This window comes from Excalfactoria chinensis, chromosome 4 (assembly GCF_039878825.1).
Source record: "Excalfactoria chinensis isolate bCotChi1 chromosome 4, bCotChi1.hap2, whole genome shotgun sequence".
Lineage (NCBI taxonomy): Eukaryota > Metazoa > Chordata > Aves > Galliformes > Phasianidae > Excalfactoria > Excalfactoria chinensis.
The window spans coordinates 39516112-39535322 of record NC_092828.1 but is presented as its reverse complement, the minus strand read 5'-3'; the positions used below and the strand labels follow the sequence as shown (position 1 = coordinate 39535322).

Genomic DNA, 19211 nt, shown 5'->3' with positions numbered 1-19211 from the left:
ACTTACCATTGGCTTTTGATTTATGATTTTGAACCTGGATGCAAAATGCAGTTTTCCTTTCCCATGCTTATGCTGTGGCTTTCTGAACGTGCTTGTGTGGTTGCACCAGGTTCACAGCAGAACATGCTATGTATGCTGGTTGTTGGGTTTCTACTGTTAGCGTGCTAAAGAAAATGTCTTTGATCACTCACATTTATGTGTTGCTCTTTCAATTGTATTAATTTACATTTAAAATGGGCGTTGTGAAGGATTTTCCACTGAATTTTACCAGTCCCTTCGTGGGTTCTGTGTTGGTTTCTGGATTCTTACTGGTCTCTTTTTGAAAATATGGACGTACTCTGACAATGTTGCTTATTAAAAAACAAACCAACAAAAAACAACAACACAACCAACCAACCAAAAACTGCCTTCCAATTTTGGACCTTCCAGTGAAGGTAGAGAAAGTGAACAGAGAGGGTAGTTTTCTCATATAACGTGGGTTTGTGGACAGTTGTTTTCCTGATCCTGATATGAATATAACTTACAAGGTACAGCAGTATTTAGAAACTAAATTTTAATCAAGATTTCAGAAATCACCCTGAAGTTTCCGAAAGACTTCAGAATCGTCAAAGTGAGACCTTGTAGAAATGACTAAACGTGGCTGTACATGGTTGGGCTGGAAGTGTTGGCAGCAAGTGTCTGCCCAGCACCTCCAGCTTTCTTCCTGTTGTGTCTAAAGAAGAAAAGGGTTTAAGGTTTTTTTTTTCCCCTGTGAAACGCTGTACAGGCTTTCTGTACTTGTGGAGTGAGGTGGTGGTGAAATGTATTTCAAAGATACATTCAAAATGTCTGTCTTTTGTCTGTCTTCCCTTGTACCTGCTTGCTATGATTATCACCCCGTTCTGCTTTTCTGGAAGCCTTAGATGCCTACTGTGTGACCTCCCTGGTAATGGAGCATGCTTTCCTCCCCAAAGCAAACACAAGGAGTCATAGAATCGTTAAGGTTGGAAAAGACCACTAAGATCATCTAGTTCAGCCATCAGATGAGAGTATAGCAGAGGATGGTTTCAATCCATCAGGGTCTGAATTATGAAGAGCATAATAGCAAGAACAAACGAGGTGACCATGTAAACTCAAAAACTACTGCTTCTCACGGGAAATGAGATGTCATTTTTGTGATCTGGTGTTAGTACAACTGCTTTCCAGATTATCCCATCCTTCAGAGCAGACAGGTTGAATTCTGAATACAGAATAATTAAAAAAAAAAAAAAGTAGAATATAACATTTTTGGCTCGAAATACACATGCTTCTGCTTTTCCATTGTGAATATTCATTGGTTTTTAATCGCTGCTTACTTCTAAGGGGGGTTGTTTATGAGAAACAGAAAGTATATCACCTCTTCCTCACAACGGTAGTCTGATGTGCATTGCTTTGAAGGCAGGTGAGGACTTGGAATATAAGGAAGTGCCAGGTACATTTCAACTGTTGTAAGAGAAGCTTTGAAAATACGTGTGGTTGTTAAGCTCCTGTTTGCTTTTGCAGCACTGGATAGTCTCAGTTTGTTTCAGCTTGTTTGTCCCTCATGAATGAAGGACTGTGGATGAGGTAAGAAAACAAATAGCTCAGTTGCAGGTGCTCCTCTCTCCCCCCACTCACCACTGTGTGATGTTCAGCTGGACATGGTGGTTGTTAATACCTGGATGAGAGAGAGGAGCATGCATCTTGGTTACCTTGGCCAGAAGCTAGTCTGTTAGCACAGCCTTCTGATGGCAGCTTGCATTCGGATACTGTGCCCTGGTGTGCAGGAACTATAGGCAGACTGGGACCTGGGGCACCAAGAGAAGATCTAAAGGAACTATTCCAAGAAAAATGCATGCTGTGCTGCTGCTTCTTGTCTCCCTGTCAATAACAGGCACAGAGACGACTTTGGTTTTTCCCAGGGAACTTTCTCACCTCCTGCACTGTGAAGTGTGGCAGAACAGAGGCTGGGAACAAGGCAGTTCAAGTCCTTAATTTATCTAGGGATTTGCTTTAGGCATTTATTAGAAATTATACACATGTTCATGATTTCAGAGTCTAAGCAATTAGAACTAATGTCTTTCCTAATGTGAATTTGCTGAACAGAAACTCAGTGCGCTGTGGGTAGCTGGCTGGTTTGCATAGAAAGCCAGTGCTTCATCACTGATGTGTCTCAGTTAATCTGAGTACAGCATGTGCTGTTTGCAAGGTATTGTCTCTCTGCCATACAAAGCAGAGTTCAGATTTGGATTCTTGATTAAAAATGGATTTGCTATATGGAGAATCTTGATGAAATACTACTCAATAAGCATACTTTGAGCAGGTTTAAGGTTTTTTTCCTGACTCTTTCGGTTCCTAGGTACATGAAAAGGGTAGATGTTGCACTGAGTGGCATGGTGTAGTGGTATGGTGATGTGTTGGCAGTTGGTTCAGATCAGGCCTGTCCACTCATGAGTCACAACAAGCACGTGCAGCTGTGCTTTCTGGTTTGATAAAGGAGTTTGAGAATAAGTTTCAAGACAGCCAAAAAAGTCACTGATTTGTGTTTGTGACACCATTTTCAGTTGATATAAACACATTGCCTGCAAATTTTCAAGTGGAATGCGTAGAGTTGCAGTCAGGTATTCAACTCAGAAATCTTCTAGAGTTTCATAATCCCTATCTTAGCAGAGAGGAAGGACACCTTGCTTCACAGCCACACCTCATTCATATCATTTTTTGTCAGTACACACATTTGTGAACAGTTATCAAGGATGAAGCACATGAAGAGTAAAACTTCATTAAAAATCTCCGGTGAACACCTGAGTGATCTCTGAGAATTGCAACCACTGCCATCAAACCGGCCTGGTGTGTGAGTTTCACAAAAACAAGGGCAAATATCCAACCCATTTTATGCTTTTTTTCCCCTCATTTTTAAAAGCCTTTTTCTTAAAATGTTGAAAATCATTATTATTTTTTTTTAACTTGGATATAAACTATATTGTGTATTTTATGCGAGTAGCTCTGAAAGTAGTGCCTCCTGTTTTATTACATGTGCTCACTATGTCAGAGGTGGATGTTGGAGGTAGAGCAATGGAGGTCGAACCTTCTCACCAATATTTACTTACATGTCATTGCTGTGTGACAGATGGCAGCAGTGGGCAGTCTGACAGAATGGCATCTGACCTGGAAATGCATCTCGAGCAAAGGGTGGCCTTGAATTCCTGGAAACAGTGGCACCCATTGACATTCATTGCTGCTTGCTGAATGTTGATGGTGTGTTGCAGCAGTGGCAGTGGGTCACCTCTGCTGGTTCTGATTTGTATGAGGGTGGCGTGCTCACCACTGGTGAAAATCCTCAGCCAATGCTAGTGACTGTGTGGAAAAGTAAGGTTTTGTAGCTGAGGATTTGCTCTATCTAGTAGTGTTATTGTGCTCTTTGTAGCTGTTGTAGTTTCCAAGGAAATAAATAGGAGGCATTAATTTCGGAGCAACGTAGGTATATGTTGCCCAAGACAATTCCTCTTCACTCCATGCAGCCCAGGCAGACTGGCAGGTTGGATACCCGTGGATTGGGTGATTTTTAGTGGTCTTTCCAACCTTAATGATTCCATGTTTTTTACAAGGTTCCTTTGATTCTTAGATGATTTGAAAGGTTGTTCATGGAAGATTCTCAGGAACATTTACTTTTCATGCTGTTTGCATGTGAAGGGCAATGAGGCTTCTGAAGGGCTTGCAGAGTATGCTGTGTAAGGAGAGGCTGAGGGAACTGGGGCTGTTTAGTCTGGGGAAAAGTAGGCTGAGGGGTGACCTTATTGCTCTCTTCCAGTATCTGAAATGTGCTTACAGTGAGAGCAGGGTTGGTCTCTTCTCGCTGGTAACAGGTGACAGGATGAGGGGAAATGGCCTCAAGTTGCAACAGGGTAAGTCTAGGTTGGGTATCAGGAAAAATTTCTTTACCAAAAGGGTAGTTAAGCACTGGAATAGGCTCCCCAGGGAGGTGGTTGAGTCACCATCCCTGGATGTGCTTAAAAACCATGTGGATGTGGTGCTCAGGGACGTGATTTAGCGGAGGGTTGTTAGTTAGGGTAGTGTGGTTAAGTTGGGGTTGGATTCAGTGATCTTAATGTCTTTTCCAACCTGAGTGATTCTATGATTCTATGAATGGCTGTGGCACAGTTTTACATCTTCAGTAACCTGTGAATTAGGTATTTTAGGGAAGCAGCAGGATCAGTTCATTATTTAACACTTGTCAATTTAGTGGAATGCAAGCCCAGTGCTACCATGACGACCATATGTGGTCATGTTCAAGGTTGCTGGTTAGCAAAGATGTCTATCATCTAGAAGCTACAGTTTTTCAACAGCAATATTGTTTCAAATTTAAGATTACTTGAGCTGTAATCCAAAGCACATTGAAAGACAAAGTATAAGGGCCAAGGTTTTACTCTTAATGTTTACAGCCTGGTGTTTACGATAGAACATCAGCTGAGCTTTTTGCAGTTCAATGCAGAAAGTTGGGGGAGATGCTGGCATAAGCTGTGAATCTCAATGGAATGTCGGTTGCATTTGATGTCTGTCAAAGAAGTAGATGGTCGAGTTATCCTGGACAGTCTTAACTGTAGGAAAGTCATCTCTGCTTGTTTATTCTGCTTCTTCAGATTCAGTGTTGATACTGTGTACATTGTTTCCTTGTTATATATGCTACATTATTTAGGATTTTGTATTTTGAGTACGTCTTTGAGATATTATCGTAGTTAATCATAGAATTGTTTGGGTTGGAAGGGACCTTAAAGATCACCTCTTTCCAACCCTGTGCTGTGGGCAGGGTTGCAGCTTCATTCACAGAGTGCCATCATTCACAACGTACTGATGAAGAAGCAGTCTTTATTTTGTTAATGTGATTAAAACATATTTCAATTGAATGATATTTTAATTTTTCAGACCATGACTGCACGCTTTAGTTTTAAATGCTTTTCCTTCTTTAACCAAGTGCTTTCATTCTCTTGTTTTCATTAGCTTTTGTCCTTTAATAGCGTTGAAATTATCTGATTGTCTTGAATATATGCCCATCATTTTTTCTTTCTCTTTTTAAATTAGCGTTGCATTGACTCCAGTTGATTCGTGGCAGTCACAGACCTTTGACCTGCAGATAACTATGCATCTTGCCTCAAAATACATAGGGTATCTTTTAACCTTACTGTAAGTCTGCAGGAGGCATCAGCTCCCAATACTGGAGGAAAGGTATATAGTTTCCTATGAGAGTGTATAATGGAGCAGCATCCTAATTCTGAGCAGTCTTCTTGGAATCTGTCTGTGTACCATAGCTACAAAGAGAATTTTACTTAGGCTATGGTTATAGCCTATCTTGTACAGTTTCTTTAATTTTGTGTTTATGATTGATTTGCCACTTAAGCAAAGAATCCCTTTGGACACCTGCCTTGCTACTGGTGAGATCAATGAATTGCTCACACAATGAATTGCTGCAGCTGGGCTGTTATTACAGGGGGAAAAGCACTGATAAGAAAAGACAAAAGTCTCTCCATCTTTCTGTATCTTGCCATTCCCCCAATAGGGAATAAGAATTAGGAGCTATTATTGATGAGATTAAAGTTCTAGTCATAGTTAACGGTTAGCTGTGTTAAGATGACATAGATGCAGCTTTTTTTTTAGTGCTCTCATCGCATTACTGAGAGTGGTATGCACAGTGTGCCCATGTGTACGAGCTGTTCTTTAAAACCTGGCAAGGCAAACAATCACGTTCACTCTAGATTTCAAAATGTATTTAAATAATAGACCTCTTGTTTTCTTTTACCTCAGCACCATGTTCCTTTGTGGGCACATGGGAAAACTGCCTCAGATAAGAGATTTCTTTGCTGGTTTATCTGTCTTGGTTGGAAGCACAGGCATGCTGTAGATGGAGTAAAACTGCCAGAAGTACTGGAGGAGGGAGATGGCTGGTTTTAAGTAGATGAGCTTATTCTGAATGGATTTTGAGTCATGGTACTAACACACAGCACAGTTTTCTGTCTGTGATAGGATCAAATGCTGGAGTGATGCTCCTGCTGTTAGAAGGCAGCCATTATGAGTGCACATAGGAACAAGTGAACTTGTCTGATACCTCTCTGTTTAGAGACACTCTTCCATGTCAGCAGACATGACCTGGAGTGAAATTAAGAGTCGTGGCTGTTGATCAACAGCAATTCCAGTTGGCACTGCTCAGCACTGTCGGTACATTTCCTGTTCTTCATGTCTTCCCTCCTTGAGCTCCTCTGTGCAGGACCTGCCAGGATGGTTCCAGTGAAATTTAGAGGAGACTTGGAGTACTGCTTCATCCAGGAGAAGCAAGGTGAGAGGACTGGCCTTGTCCTAACCTGCTTCTGAAGAGATGGAGCAAAGGCAGCCATGATATCTAGTTTGAATGCTGGCAGCTGCTGCAACCAGTCAGTCTCCCTGAACTGGATTTTTTTCAGTCCTTAGCATTAATGGTCAGGATACATGAGAGCTGCTGGAGCGATGCCACAGAGGATTTCTTCCAGCTGTCAGCATCATGGGTAAAACCAACCAATCCACTGGTGGACAGACCACCAAAAACAGTGCAGCAAAAATGAGCCATCACCACCTTGGGTGCCAGTTAGCTTTAGGCCCATGGGCATGGGAACATGGAATGCTTCAGAGGCAGATTTTGCTTGTTCCCAGGTTTTCTTTGTTACCAGATTTCATAAATGCTGTATTTTGATCTCCTTTTGTATTTTTTCAGGGGGTGCTTGTGTCTCCATTTGAGTAGTTCCTTTTCTTCTGCTAACCCTGAAGTACCTTTCATCATCTCCTTTTTTCTGGCATAGGATGTCTCAGTCAGGCAATAGCAGCTATTCTTGTTGCTTGTTTTGGGTATAGTTTTAGGTCACTAAAGTATTGCTTATATCAGCTTTGGGTTACTGGGCCTGTTTCAACCTGCAGGATGTGACCAAAACTGAAAGCAGGTCAATGTGATTTCTAATAGCTGGGCAATCCTATGAGGGTTTGCTCCTTGCATGGTCTTTGGCCGGAAGTGGTGACCAGGTGCCTCACTGTGGTGGAAGTACATTGGAGATAGCAAAGAGGCTTTTGTTTACCCATGTCTGAGCAAGTGGAGTCATCAGTATCAGTGAAGCAGTGTGATGGCTTTCATCAGGACAGGTCCTATGGGAGATTTCTGTAGTCTGGGAAAAAGATACCTCATGGTCTCTTTTTACTAAATTGTTGTATTTTAAACTAAAAGAAATCAAGTCTTCGCACTTCTGTAGACAAGAGGTTATATGACCAGCCCAGTTGCCTTAAGTCTATGTATCTGGTAGAGAATTGATATCTGCTCAGTGGCAAGCGTGCTGCAAACAAGCATGCACGTCTGCAAGAGTTTACTTTGAGGATGGGAGTTGCATTTCTTTCTCAGCAGTGCTGGATGAAAGAATCGGAGTCTCTGAGGATCATAAGGAGCTTGAGAATGCCCCAAAGAGCAGGTCTGCATGGTAATAGTCTGCAGAGACAGTAGGAACAGCCATGCAAATTCTTCCACTGCTTAAATTTGTAGTTAGTTACATGGCTTTTTTTTTTTTTTTTTTTTTTTTTTTTAATAGAAATACAGCTCCCTTTTGGAAGCCCTTCTTATTGAAGGATTTAAGGCTTGAGTATCTGTTTTAATTGCTTGCTAAATGCAAACATGTTCTGTCAGTACAGGGAATTCATATCTAAGCACTGGGTACACATCCATTCTTAGATGTCTTAGGGTCATATTTTCTTCTACTGTGCGTAATAAACTCACTGGTGAAGGTGGTAAATTGGTTTAGCAGTATGCGACTGTCTACAGCAAACCTAAAATGTGCCATATAAGGATGGAGCTACTTGTACCAAGGAACTTCAGCTGAAGAACTGGGTGCAAGATTGCAGGTGGAATGGGTGCAAACAGAAAACCTGCAGTGCATGTGGCACTATATTTTAACAGATTTGTCTCACTGTTTGTCTCTAGGCCTAGAGCTTAAGCAGGCTTTGTAGATGTAGAACAATTTCTCTCTGGTTACAGGACTAGTGCTCTTGTGAGACTGTTTCTTCAGGTGTTGTAAGAGAATTGAAGGTGTCTGGGAAGAGATGCACACAGGCTGGATGTAAGCATCAGTGCATGGTACTGTACCAGAGACAGATCAGGGAGCAGGAGGCCTGCATGTAGGGTGTACTTTGGGAAGTGAGTGCTAGTTTCTTATAGTGAAAAGCAGCCAGTGAATATAATTGTCCGAGTTTTTATAAAATGCTAGAGGGTGAATATAGTCTTGAGGAAGGTCTGTGTGTGGTGGACGTGAAAGCAAGCTGTCAGAGGAGCTGTGCTCCTTATTACTGCTGTTAAAATACTTAAGCACTTTTGATGTAATGAAGAGAGAGATAGGAATTGGCTCTGTTCTATCAAAGCTTAAATATATCACGAAAGATGAAACACTGGGAAAAGAGGATCATGGATGGATGAAGTGTGAGAGGATTCATGCTTGTCTTTTAGATCGAAGAACAAGTCACAGCTGCAGAATTCTTATAGAGTTGTGGTTGTTGGATATAGCAATGAGCTGGGGGAAGCGGCAGCTGTAACATTCAGGAATACATTGTCAAGATGTAAAGTACAATATTAATGTCAGCCTTCAAACTATTCTTTGTTGAAAAATGAAGGATTTTTTAGTTAATTCAAAGGTTTCTCAATTCTTAAACTATCACCTAGTCCCATGTCAGTGTGACTTCATCATAAAGTGTTAGTTCGTTTTGGTTCTTCTTGGGAAAAGACTGAAGAGAGCACCTCTCGTCAAACTATCACTGCCACTAAAAATGTCTTCAGTGCTGAGAGAAAAAAAGAGATGGGATATCTTATTGTACCCTTTAGTTACTCAACTGTGTTTTTTCTTCTGTTTTGTGTAGATCCTAATTATCTCATGGCTAATGAACGCATGAACCTGATGAACATGGCAAAACTGAGTATCAAGGGGTTGATCGAATCAGCGCTTAATCTGGGCAGGACGCTGGACTCTGACTATGCACCTCTTCAGCAGTTCTTCGTTGTGATGGAACATTGCCTTAAACATGGCTTGAAAGGTAAAATTACTTTGAGAGGAGCCCTCCTGGCCTGTTTGTCACAGCACAGGAGCAGGAGAGCCATCTAGTTTTAAAACCCTGGCTTGGTATTCAGCAGAGGTTGAGCAGGGTGTCTGTGATCACAGGCGACTTGACAGGGCACAGAAAAAGGAGAAAAGAAGGGTATACTGCTGCAGGTGAAAAGCTCCATTGTGCAGTTGCTTGTCACTTTTAAAACAACTTTTCAGATGTGACTCAAGTTTAACTAAGTCATCAGGGCTAAAGCTGCCTCCTCAGCAAACTCATTACTCCAGTTTTTTTAATGCACTTCCTCGGAGAGGAAACACATCTTTTGCTGGAAGAGGATCTGCAAAGTGATTCCTGCGCTGGTTAATGTAATTGTGCAAGGAAGAAGTGTTCATACTGTTCAGCTTTGGTTGTTAATCTGTCTGCTTGATGTCACTACTGCTGGTTTTAAGTTAGCCGAGTTCTCAGTTTCCTTACTTCTGCAAATTAGTTTTTAGTTTTAAAATATAGGAGTCACTAGAAACCTCTATGCATCCTTTCCTCCTTCAATAAAGTCCCTGGAAACTACAGAGGAGTTAAATTCAAAGTGTTGTGGTTCTTTTCCTTGAAATCTGGTGGTGAAAGAAAATTACTGTGCACAAGTAGGGTATGATGCAGGAACAGTGGCAACATCCATAGGAGAAACCATTGCCTTTAACTGTGAGTCTGGGTTGCTGGATATAATTGAATGTTGTCTCACAATATTTAAGTTGTATAAAACTATTTTTGGCATCTCCATCAAGCCCTTATTGCTTTATTTGAATGGTGTCAGTAATTGCCACTTTTGGGCGTGAGAAGTAATCCTTTGTACTTGCTCGGTAGCAGTCCCAGTAGGCTCTTTCTGTCAGCTGTTCTGATCTTACTTCTGATCATGTTTGAGAATATAGATAATCAACACAGGCTTAATGGGCTAATTTTAAATATTTTCCTTCTTTCTTTTTTTTAGCCAAAAAGACTTTTCTTGGGCAAAATAAGTCATTTTGGGGACCTTTAGAACTAGTAGAAAAACTTGTTCCTGAAGCTGCAGAGATCACAGCAAGTGTTAAGGATCTCCCAGGACTGAAGTAAGTACAGTCTTTTACTGCACAAGTACTTAATACATTACTTTCTGTTGTAAGAATGATCCTGAGAAGAGAAGGGAGGACAAACCTGGTCTTCAGAAATCCATCTGCCACTTGCTGTTTATATAAATGGCTCATTACTCTTTTTTTTTTCCCCCCCTTTTTTCCCCTTAATTAAGGAACAGCAGAAGGAAAGGAAGAATATATTCTTTCTGTGTATTAAAAGGTTGTATGGACAATAGCGCATATGCTGCTAGCACTAAGTGAATGGCAATAGGTCTTGGTAAAGGCTCATTCCATTCCTAACTCACCCTCTGAAGCTAGGCTGAAGAGAAAGGGTATTGGAAGGAAGGTAATTGCAGGTTAGATGCTTTTGAGTCTGATAGATGTAGTTTTTCTTTTGAAGTATATTTAGATAAACATGTTGAGTTTGTTTAAAAGAGAAGCTCAGAGCTGGTGAAGATACTCGCTTTTGCTGAAGAGGAGAGGGGGGAAAAACCTTCGTGAAGATAAGTTGCTTCTAAAAAAATGTATAGTCATTTCAGACATCACATTCAGATTTGCTCAGTCCATTGCTGAAAAACTGTTAGTGTGAAGGCTTTCAGCCTGGCAAATAGAAAAAAGGTTTGGGGATGTTCTTGTATGAGTGACAGGACTATGCATCAAATCTTTGCCCAAAAAAGAGGTGAATACGTTCAATAACAGCTTATTTCAGTTTATTGTTTAGCAGAGTACTTATGGAAAAGTGCTTTTTCTGGTGGACTACATAGGAGTCAGCCTGGAACAGCTTATAGGACTATCATGGAGCACTGGGGGAATCATGTCACAGCTCCTGGCATATTTTCTTGATGTAAAAGAATACTGCAGCATGACATAAAATAAAAGACATTTTTTGAATAATTCTCTAAAATGCAGCCTTATATACACACTAACCCTTGGGAAAAAAAATGTCATGTTAGTTGAGGTCAAGACCATAAAAGAGAATAATGAAAATAATTTCTGTGTGCAATTGCTACTTATACCATTTAAGACTAGAAAATGAAATGCTTTACATGCTGTTTGCCGTAAGACAACTGATTAATGGAGATGGAAAAGAAATTTCTTTCTATTTGGAGCGCTGCTCAGCACTGGGGATTTATACCTTCCTTTGGAGCATCTGGTACTGGCTCCAAGCCACTGTGTCAGGGTGGATGAGCCAGAACAGTGATGCATCATATCAGTTCTCGCTATTTTAAAGCTATGTGTCTAAGATGGTCTATGGAAGCAGAGGAAGGGAAGGACTGAGGCCGTATCCTGTTGGATCCCATGAATGTGTTAATGATCAAAATACTTGAAGAGCAGTGAATCTATGCTCTCAGTTGTCTTTACAGATTCTTGGTAGGCTTAACACACTTGAAGGTGTGATGTTTGGACATCAGCACTGAGCTGAAGTATACGCATATTCTGCTGACTTGTAAAAACTGAATTTGAGTTAAAAGGTGATTTATTGAAGCAGCTCATTTCTGTGTAGTAGTATCCTACTAACTTGGGTAAAGCCAGGAAAATATTCTTAGTGTGGTAACAAATATATAGTTAGTCATGAGAGGAGGAGCAGTTGCTTAGGTAATTACTTGTTAAATGCTCTCTGAAGGTCTGTTCAAAAACCAAACCATTCTAAGATTATATGATAATCCGGTCTGTAACTATTTATACTTAAGTAGCCTGTAACCATTTATACATATCCGGTATATCCCTCTTTTCAACATCAGCTGTATTTTAAAATACAGAAACTTGACACCAAATAGAGTTATTGATGTCATTTGTGAGTGTCCGTTACAGTACATGTGTAATTGTGTTGCTCTTGGCCTTTGTAGGACACCTGTGGGTAGAGGAAGAGCTTGGCTTCGCCTTGCGCTTATGCAGAAGAAACTCTCAGAGTACATGAAAGCCTTGATTAACAGAAAGGATCTTCTCAGGTGAGCCTTGAACTCTCTCAGGTTGGATAAGGTTCACTTTTGCTCTCTTAAGATCTTTTGAAGAAATTTTACATCGAAATGGGAAGGATACGTGTACTTCTCTTGAGAAGCGGTAATGTTTGTGAAACATGGTTTCATTTCAGGGAGTAGAAATGCTTAATATTCTTTCTTTATTCAGCAATGGCAGTGTTTCCACCCTTACTGTCTCAAGTATCTATTAGAATAAACAAATGTGTTGTCCAAAGAAGCAGATCAGTTGAAAAACTCTTGCAGACAGATACAGCATTCTTTGTTCATGAGATCTTGGCCCTGGTTTTATTTCTGATCTTGTCACTTTATCACCATCTTACTTGGAGCAAGTCAGTTCGCTCTCTATCTTTACTCCCCCACCCATAAAAATAGCACTGTCTATGTGGAGTAGTTATGAGTCCACAGATTGGAGCTACTATGATTGTGTGAAGTAACAGAACTTGATAAATATGTTGCTGTTTCTTTACTTGGAAGTAGGTTTTTATTGACTGTGCAAATCCATAGCTGATTTTGCAATTTACTTTCCTCTGGAAAATGTGGCAGCTTGTGTTTGACAAGTGTTCAATGAAATAGCAAAAGTATGCTTATTAATAAAACCTTAATATTAAGCCCAGCCTTGAATTTTCAATGCTGAACTGCTACTCAGCATTCATGCTTATTTTGCACCACTGCTTAACAGCTGAGAGTCCGTATCCCCTACATAATGAGTCTCTGTGTCACCTAAAGATATCCAGTACCGAGAGATGTTTGGTTAGGGCAGCAGTGTGAATTATATCAATTATTGTTGCCTGCATTTTCATTAAGCCTGAACTTTGCATTGCATTCTATGAAATCCTGGGGCAGTCATGCAAGTTGTCATTGTTCTAGTTGACTTCTAAAAGATGCAACGCTTGTTTTTTCTCATTGTCCATCCTGTAGTGAATTTTATGAGCCTAATGCACTGATGATGGAAGAAGAAGGTGCGATCATTGCTGGCCTCCTCGTAGGTTTGAATGTAATTGATGCAAACTTCTGCATGAAAGGAGAAGACCTGGATTCACAGGTAAGTGGTGTTCAGTTAATGTTATTTTCTGCTCACTTAAATTGTAACAATTCAATTTATTGTTACCTCTGAAGACTTTTGCCAGCTTGCTCTTTCTCATAGCATATTTTTGCTTGAACTGCTTCATATTTTCCTTCATTTTGGCTAGATTAGTATGATGAATTCTTGAGACACAGTATGGATTGATGTTTTAACTGAATGCCCATAAACTTTCACAGCTATGAACAGCATTCAGTCTTATGAAAAGTGTTTAATGTAAAATGCAATTTTTTCCTCCTAGGTTGGAGTTATTGATTTCTCAATGTATTTGAAAGATGGAAACAGCACAAAAGGCAGTGAAGGGTAAGTAAGCACATGCACAACTGTCCTGCTCATCTCTTGATGACTTGTTTTCAAGCATCTTGAGTTATCCTGCAAGCCATTAAGTTTTCCACTAAAACACTTCAGGGTTTGTTTGTTTGTTTTTCACAGAGAACAAATTGCTCATCTTTGAAAGTGCATAATGTGTAAATAAGACATTGGAAGCAATTGAAGGTAGAAGGGCTGAGGAAAATCTCCGGGCCATTTAAGACGAAAATACTTTAAAAGTGATTTGAATTTGCCATTCTTGAAAGCGCTTTCAGTAAGCAGCTTAGTAACCTTTACTTGTTGTGTATTACAGCATAGGAGTGGGTTTTTAGCACCATAGCATCTTCAGAAATAAATTCTGCTGTTGGAGATGACTGTAACTGTAATAAGAATTCAGAGTACTTGTGTCAGCATACATAAATGTAGCTATGTAACATTTAGAGCAAGAGGGTGAAAAACAAAGCAGTCTTTTTCTTTAAAGTACAGTTGTAATGACTGAAATGTTGTCCAACTTGATCACTCCTTTAACATGTCACAAAGCACCTGAATGTAGTAATTGCAGCTTCTGAGAAGTTGGAGGACAGTAACTGATGAGAAGGGCATAGACTGCAACTCAGCTTTGCTGTTTCACATGCAACACACAGACTTATCAGGATTTAGGACACTTGGTGCTATGGTGGATACATGGGCTGTACAGCCACATTTCTTTTTAAACCTTTTACATTCTCTCTTTACGTCTATTAAGTCAGATACTGAGGTTTGAAATCAAAGAGAAACTGCTATTTCTTCCTTTCGTAGCCTTTAACGCTGCATAAGCATTCAGAGTGACAGCTTGCCTCTGTTATGCTGCACAGGATGGGCCAGAAACCCATGCAGGACAATCAGGGTGGGTGATATAGAGGTAAAAGTATACTGAATAACTTGGAGTTGACTCATTTCTATCTCATCATCTTTTTGTATGGTGGAGAAGGCATTCCAGTCTGCATGGAACCTTCAGAAATGTACCACACAGTCAGCATTTGTAGGTATGAAAGGACTACGCTCAAGCTGAGTTGAGGGTATTTCTTTTTTCCAGAGATGGTCAGATAACTGCTATTTTGGACCAGAAGAACTATGTAGAAGAACTCAATAGGCACTTAAGGTAAGACATGGTTTATTTATTCTTTGTTATATGGGATAGCACAATAGGAAACAGACTTTTAAGAAGAAGGAATTACTGATGTGGGGTTTTTTTGTTGTTTTTTTGTTTTTTCCCTCTTCAACAGTGCTACAGTAAACAACCTGCAAGCCAAAGTGGATGCCTTAGAAAAGTCCAACACTAAACTGACTGAGGAGGTAAGTGTAATAGGGAAGCACCTGATGTTCTGGCCTTTTGGAATTAGGAACTGAAAAAGATAAAGGGGGGATTTATTTTCAGAGTTCTGGTGTACACAGTGATGTCTTTTGAAAGATGAAACAGGAATAACTGAACTGCTGAGAATTCAGTCAGCTGCCACTAACTAAATGGGAGATGGAAAACAGCCAAGTGTTTATGTTCCGAATCAAAAGTTGTTGAATCCACTCTTTCCTTCTGAAGTCTTCTGAATGCTTTCTGTTTGTTGGAAAACGCCTTCAAATGAATTATACAATGGATGTGTTTTGAAATGCCATACAGCTGAAGTAGGTTTAGACAGGCGTTTCTGAACTTCTGTTTATTTTCACAGATGCAGAAGTTTGATACCCTGTTAAGATATTATCTTGCACGCATCAGTGATTTTTCCTTTAGTCTGTCAGAATTTGCAAGATATAAAGGGAATAAAATGTTAGATAAAAACATTGTTCACTCTGAGCATGAAAAGGCATTGGTATGTGAGCTGTAGGTATAACCTGTGTCTTAAAATTGGTCTTGCAGTTCATTCAATAATGGTGTAAATGCAATAAAATTATTTTTAGGTCATGAGTGATAATAGTAAGTCCTGTCCTAAAGGTTTGATGGTGCTTCTGACAGCATGTCACTTTGCTCAGCAGAATGATTTTGGATGGGACATCTCGGTGCTCTGGCAGTACAAATGTGAAACAGAGATTCTTTTTTGCTTGTTCACTCTCATTAGAGAGGTGTGTGTGTCTGGTTCTGTAACACCTCTAAAGGATGTGTTGCACATGATGAGAAACTTTACTGGCAAGTTAGTGTAGGAGCTCTTGCAGGCAAAGGAAAAAAGTTTTCTTGCAATTTAAAAGGGTATTTTTAATTTTAGAAAGGTGTCCTACAGGAGGCTGTGTTTCTCAGTGCTGATGCAATAAATGGCTTTTGATTTATTACCATCCATATTTGAATACTTCGTCCGTTAATCATGATACCCATGAGGCTGATTACGGTGTTGACCGAAGTATTTATTGATTTATGTTTTTTTAGTAGCTTGTTTCTTAAGGAAGTCTGCATGCAGTTCAAATTAAGAATTCAGTCAACACTGGGACATGCTGTGCCAACTGGAGCTGTTTGCAGGGTATACTTAATGAGCTGTGTCACATGTTATATCTGTTTTATATATTTGGCATGAGCTGTACCAAAGACTCTCACTTCTGCCAGGCTAGTTTTTATTGAAATGAGAATTTGCACTTTGTGTTAACCACACGTTATGTAGAGTCTAGGACACAGTGACCTAAAGAACTTAGTAACGTTACTAAAAGACACAAACAGAAATAGCTTGGGGAGTCACTGCTGTACTACCAACATGATAGATTTTCATTGTTGGCTGATACTATTTCAGATGGTCTGTCCCTATGTTAGGGGCTGGATTGTCTTTTTTCACTTGAAATATTTTTTTTTCTTACCCAAGAATGTTAGCAAACATACACAGGGTAATCTGTTGAGAGAAGAAAAAATCTGCTAAGTACATTTTTAATACATTACTGTTCTGTTTTGCTCACAGCTTGCTGTTGCAAACAACAGGATTATTACATTGCAAGAAGAAATGGAACGAGTTAAAGAGGAAAGCTCTTACATCTTGGAGTCCAATCGCAAGGTCAGTACACGTAGATGATGCTTGAACCTGTTGGGCAGAATTTTCTATAGGGTAGGTGTTTTCAAGAGCCTTAATTTCCTTATCTATCTCACAAAAAATCTGTAATAAGTAACAGTGACCCCAGGTAGATCCTCTGCAGAGAGTAACAGATGGACGCTGACCATAGTAAATCCTGCCTGGTGGCAACTTGTACATGTGCGGAGCTGAAAGCCAACACAACATCTTCATGGCTTGCCAGGTGGAGATGTCAGAACAGACTGGAGGAAGGGTGATCTAACTGAGATGTGGCAAAAAAGCTCAGAAATGAGTTCTGCTGATTTAGCCTGAAATGTTACCCCTTTTGGAAATAAAGGGACAGGATGATAAAATATGTTGTAGGCTTTTCTCAGTTTATTTGTTGAAAGTATTGGTAATTATGACAGAATCTGGTTTTAGTTTTAAACCCCAAAATGTATTTTTCTGAGATTTTTTTAAATCATATTTAGTAATTATCTAAGGTCTGAAAATGGCCTGTCTGACCATTTAACTATAGGCATTGAATTGCACTCAGCAACAGAGATTTCTCATAAGCTGCATGTTGCCTTATCTGAATAGAGCCGCTGTGTTCTGATAGTTGGACAATTTGGTACAGAAGTAGAAAAATCAGATCAGCCAATGTGAGAATTGTTGGTGTTGTATCATTACACTGATAAGAGTTTCTTCATTAAATTAGGTCACTAAAGACAGAACTGCAGATGGACAGGCACTGACTGAGGCACGAAAACAGTTAAAGGAGGAGACTCAGCTGCGGCTGGTAAGGACAGTGTGAGGTTACAGATGGCTTTTTCACATAATTACTGCATGCCAAGCAGTTATTTTTCAACGTATTTGACCAGGGGCTTATTGTCATTTCTGCCTGTCTACTTCAGTTGGATCTGAGGCAGTCTTGCTGGTAGTGATATTAATTTTGTGGTTCAACATGGGCAGTGCATTTGCTTTTACATCCCCTTTGCAGGTGAGGATATTGCCACTATCTGAAATGTTACTCAGTTACTCAGAACGTGTATTTAATTACTCTTTAATGTTGGACCAAAATTGTGAATTTTTTTTGTCCTTAATTGTTTCTGACACGTCAGATCTGTGGCTGTGATGCTGTAACAGTGCAGCACACTCAGGGGTGGTGACCTCATTGCAGAAAGCAACAGTTAGGGGTGGTTACATTGTTGATGAGGAGGAAAGCTGACTGTGCTGCGTTTCAGGATGTGGAAAAGGAACTGGAGGCACAGATTGGGATGAGACAGGAGATGGAGTTAGCCATGAAGATGCTGGAGAAAGATGTCTGCGAGAAGCAAGATGCACTGGTGGCACTCAGACAGCAACTGGATGATCTCAGGGCCCTAAAGCATGAACTGTCTTTCAAGCTGCAGGTAAGAAAAATAATAAAATCAAATAGAACGAGTTCCAAATAAAAGTGGTAGCTCTTGTTCTTTTCTTTTTTTCCCCCATCTCTGTTTGAAAAGTACCAGGTGTGTACTAGGGGGGCAGGATACATCCATCCATCTGTCTTGCGTCCTTTGTGAAATTATCCCGACCCACACATTTTTCTACATTTGTTTCTGTTTGTTGATCACGTATGGCTGGCATTCTTAAGTGCAGGTTAAATTTGATTTGTGTAAGAATCTTTTGGGAAGATAAGATTTCCTTAATGCCACGTGCACTGATAGCCTTCTTGCCTGTTTCAAATTTGTAAACCTACAGGGAAAAAAAAGAAAAAGAAAAAAAAAAGAAACCTTAAGTGAAAGGAATGTTTTCCCGCAAAGGTTACCTTGACAGGTGTCTGTTTCAGCTAGGTAACATTATCTTTGACAGTGAACATAGGATTTTCCCTATTGTGGGAAAGTATATGCAGTACAAGTATGCTTTGGGAGGGGTATCTCAGTAGTGAGCTTTCTATTCTTCATTAGGGAACATTTTCTCCAGTGCTTGCATGAGTGGTATGTGCTCATCAGTTCTGTGTTGTTTTTTTCAGTTGTAGGATAAAAAAACAATCTTTGTTTTGCCAGTCCTCTGGGGTGATCTTGTTCTACTTCTTTGCTAGTGCAGATGTTCACTATTAGAGCCCATAGGTTCTTTTGTCTAGAGTTAGGTGTAGTATTTCAGCAGCAGGAATCGTGGGGTTTGGTTCAGGCTGCTTTCTAGACTGTGGATGTTCTCTGTAGTCCTAGTGGTATTGTTCAAGTTTGGTAAGGAGGGTATGAGCTACTGAGGGGCAAAACAGAAAGCTGTACCATTTTAAGCAATTGTCCCTATTGGGGAGCTCAAAGAAAATGCTATTTGTTGTGGAGAAAGATTGATAATAATTCAGAAATGTGCACGTTTCAGTGAGGAAAACATCTGTTTTTTATGATGTAAACAATGAGCCATTACTGCCTTATTTGAAATGTTTATGTTGTTGTTACATACGTTATTACATAATGACAGAAGCAGACTCTTTAGGACACAGAGTAGTACACAGTGCACAGAAACAAATTATAAAATAGATTATAGAACAGGAAAACATGGGTTCTGTGCTCCTTGAGCCAGTTGTTCTGTGCAAAACAGTGTAGTGTCATTAACAGTTACAGCACTACCCCACCACTTACCAGAAGCAGAACTGATTATAATATTGACA

At 40.0% G+C, this 19211-nt stretch overlaps 1 protein-coding gene across 7 annotated transcripts in view; it reads left to right on the top strand.

The window, feature by feature from the left end:
• The window catches only part of RUFY3 (RUN and FYVE domain containing 3), a 50289-nt gene that overhangs the window by 18259 nt on the left and 12819 nt on the right, over positions 1–19211 (top strand). For all 7 annotated transcript variants that reach the window (XM_072336339.1, XM_072336340.1, XM_072336342.1 and 4 more), the window contains 10 exons: positions 8905–9078; positions 10070–10187; positions 12038–12139; positions 13088–13211; positions 13492–13553; positions 14635–14700; positions 14825–14894; positions 16469–16561; positions 17274–17354; positions 17800–17967. In XM_072336339.1, coding sequence (XP_072192440.1) covers positions 8905–9078; positions 10070–10187; positions 12038–12139; positions 13088–13211; positions 13492–13553; positions 14635–14700; positions 14825–14894; positions 16469–16561; positions 17274–17354; positions 17800–17967 — 1058 coding nt within the window. The remainder of the gene's footprint in view (positions 1–8904; positions 9079–10069; positions 10188–12037; positions 12140–13087; positions 13212–13491; positions 13554–14634; positions 14701–14824; positions 14895–16468; positions 16562–17273; positions 17355–17799; positions 17968–19211) is intronic.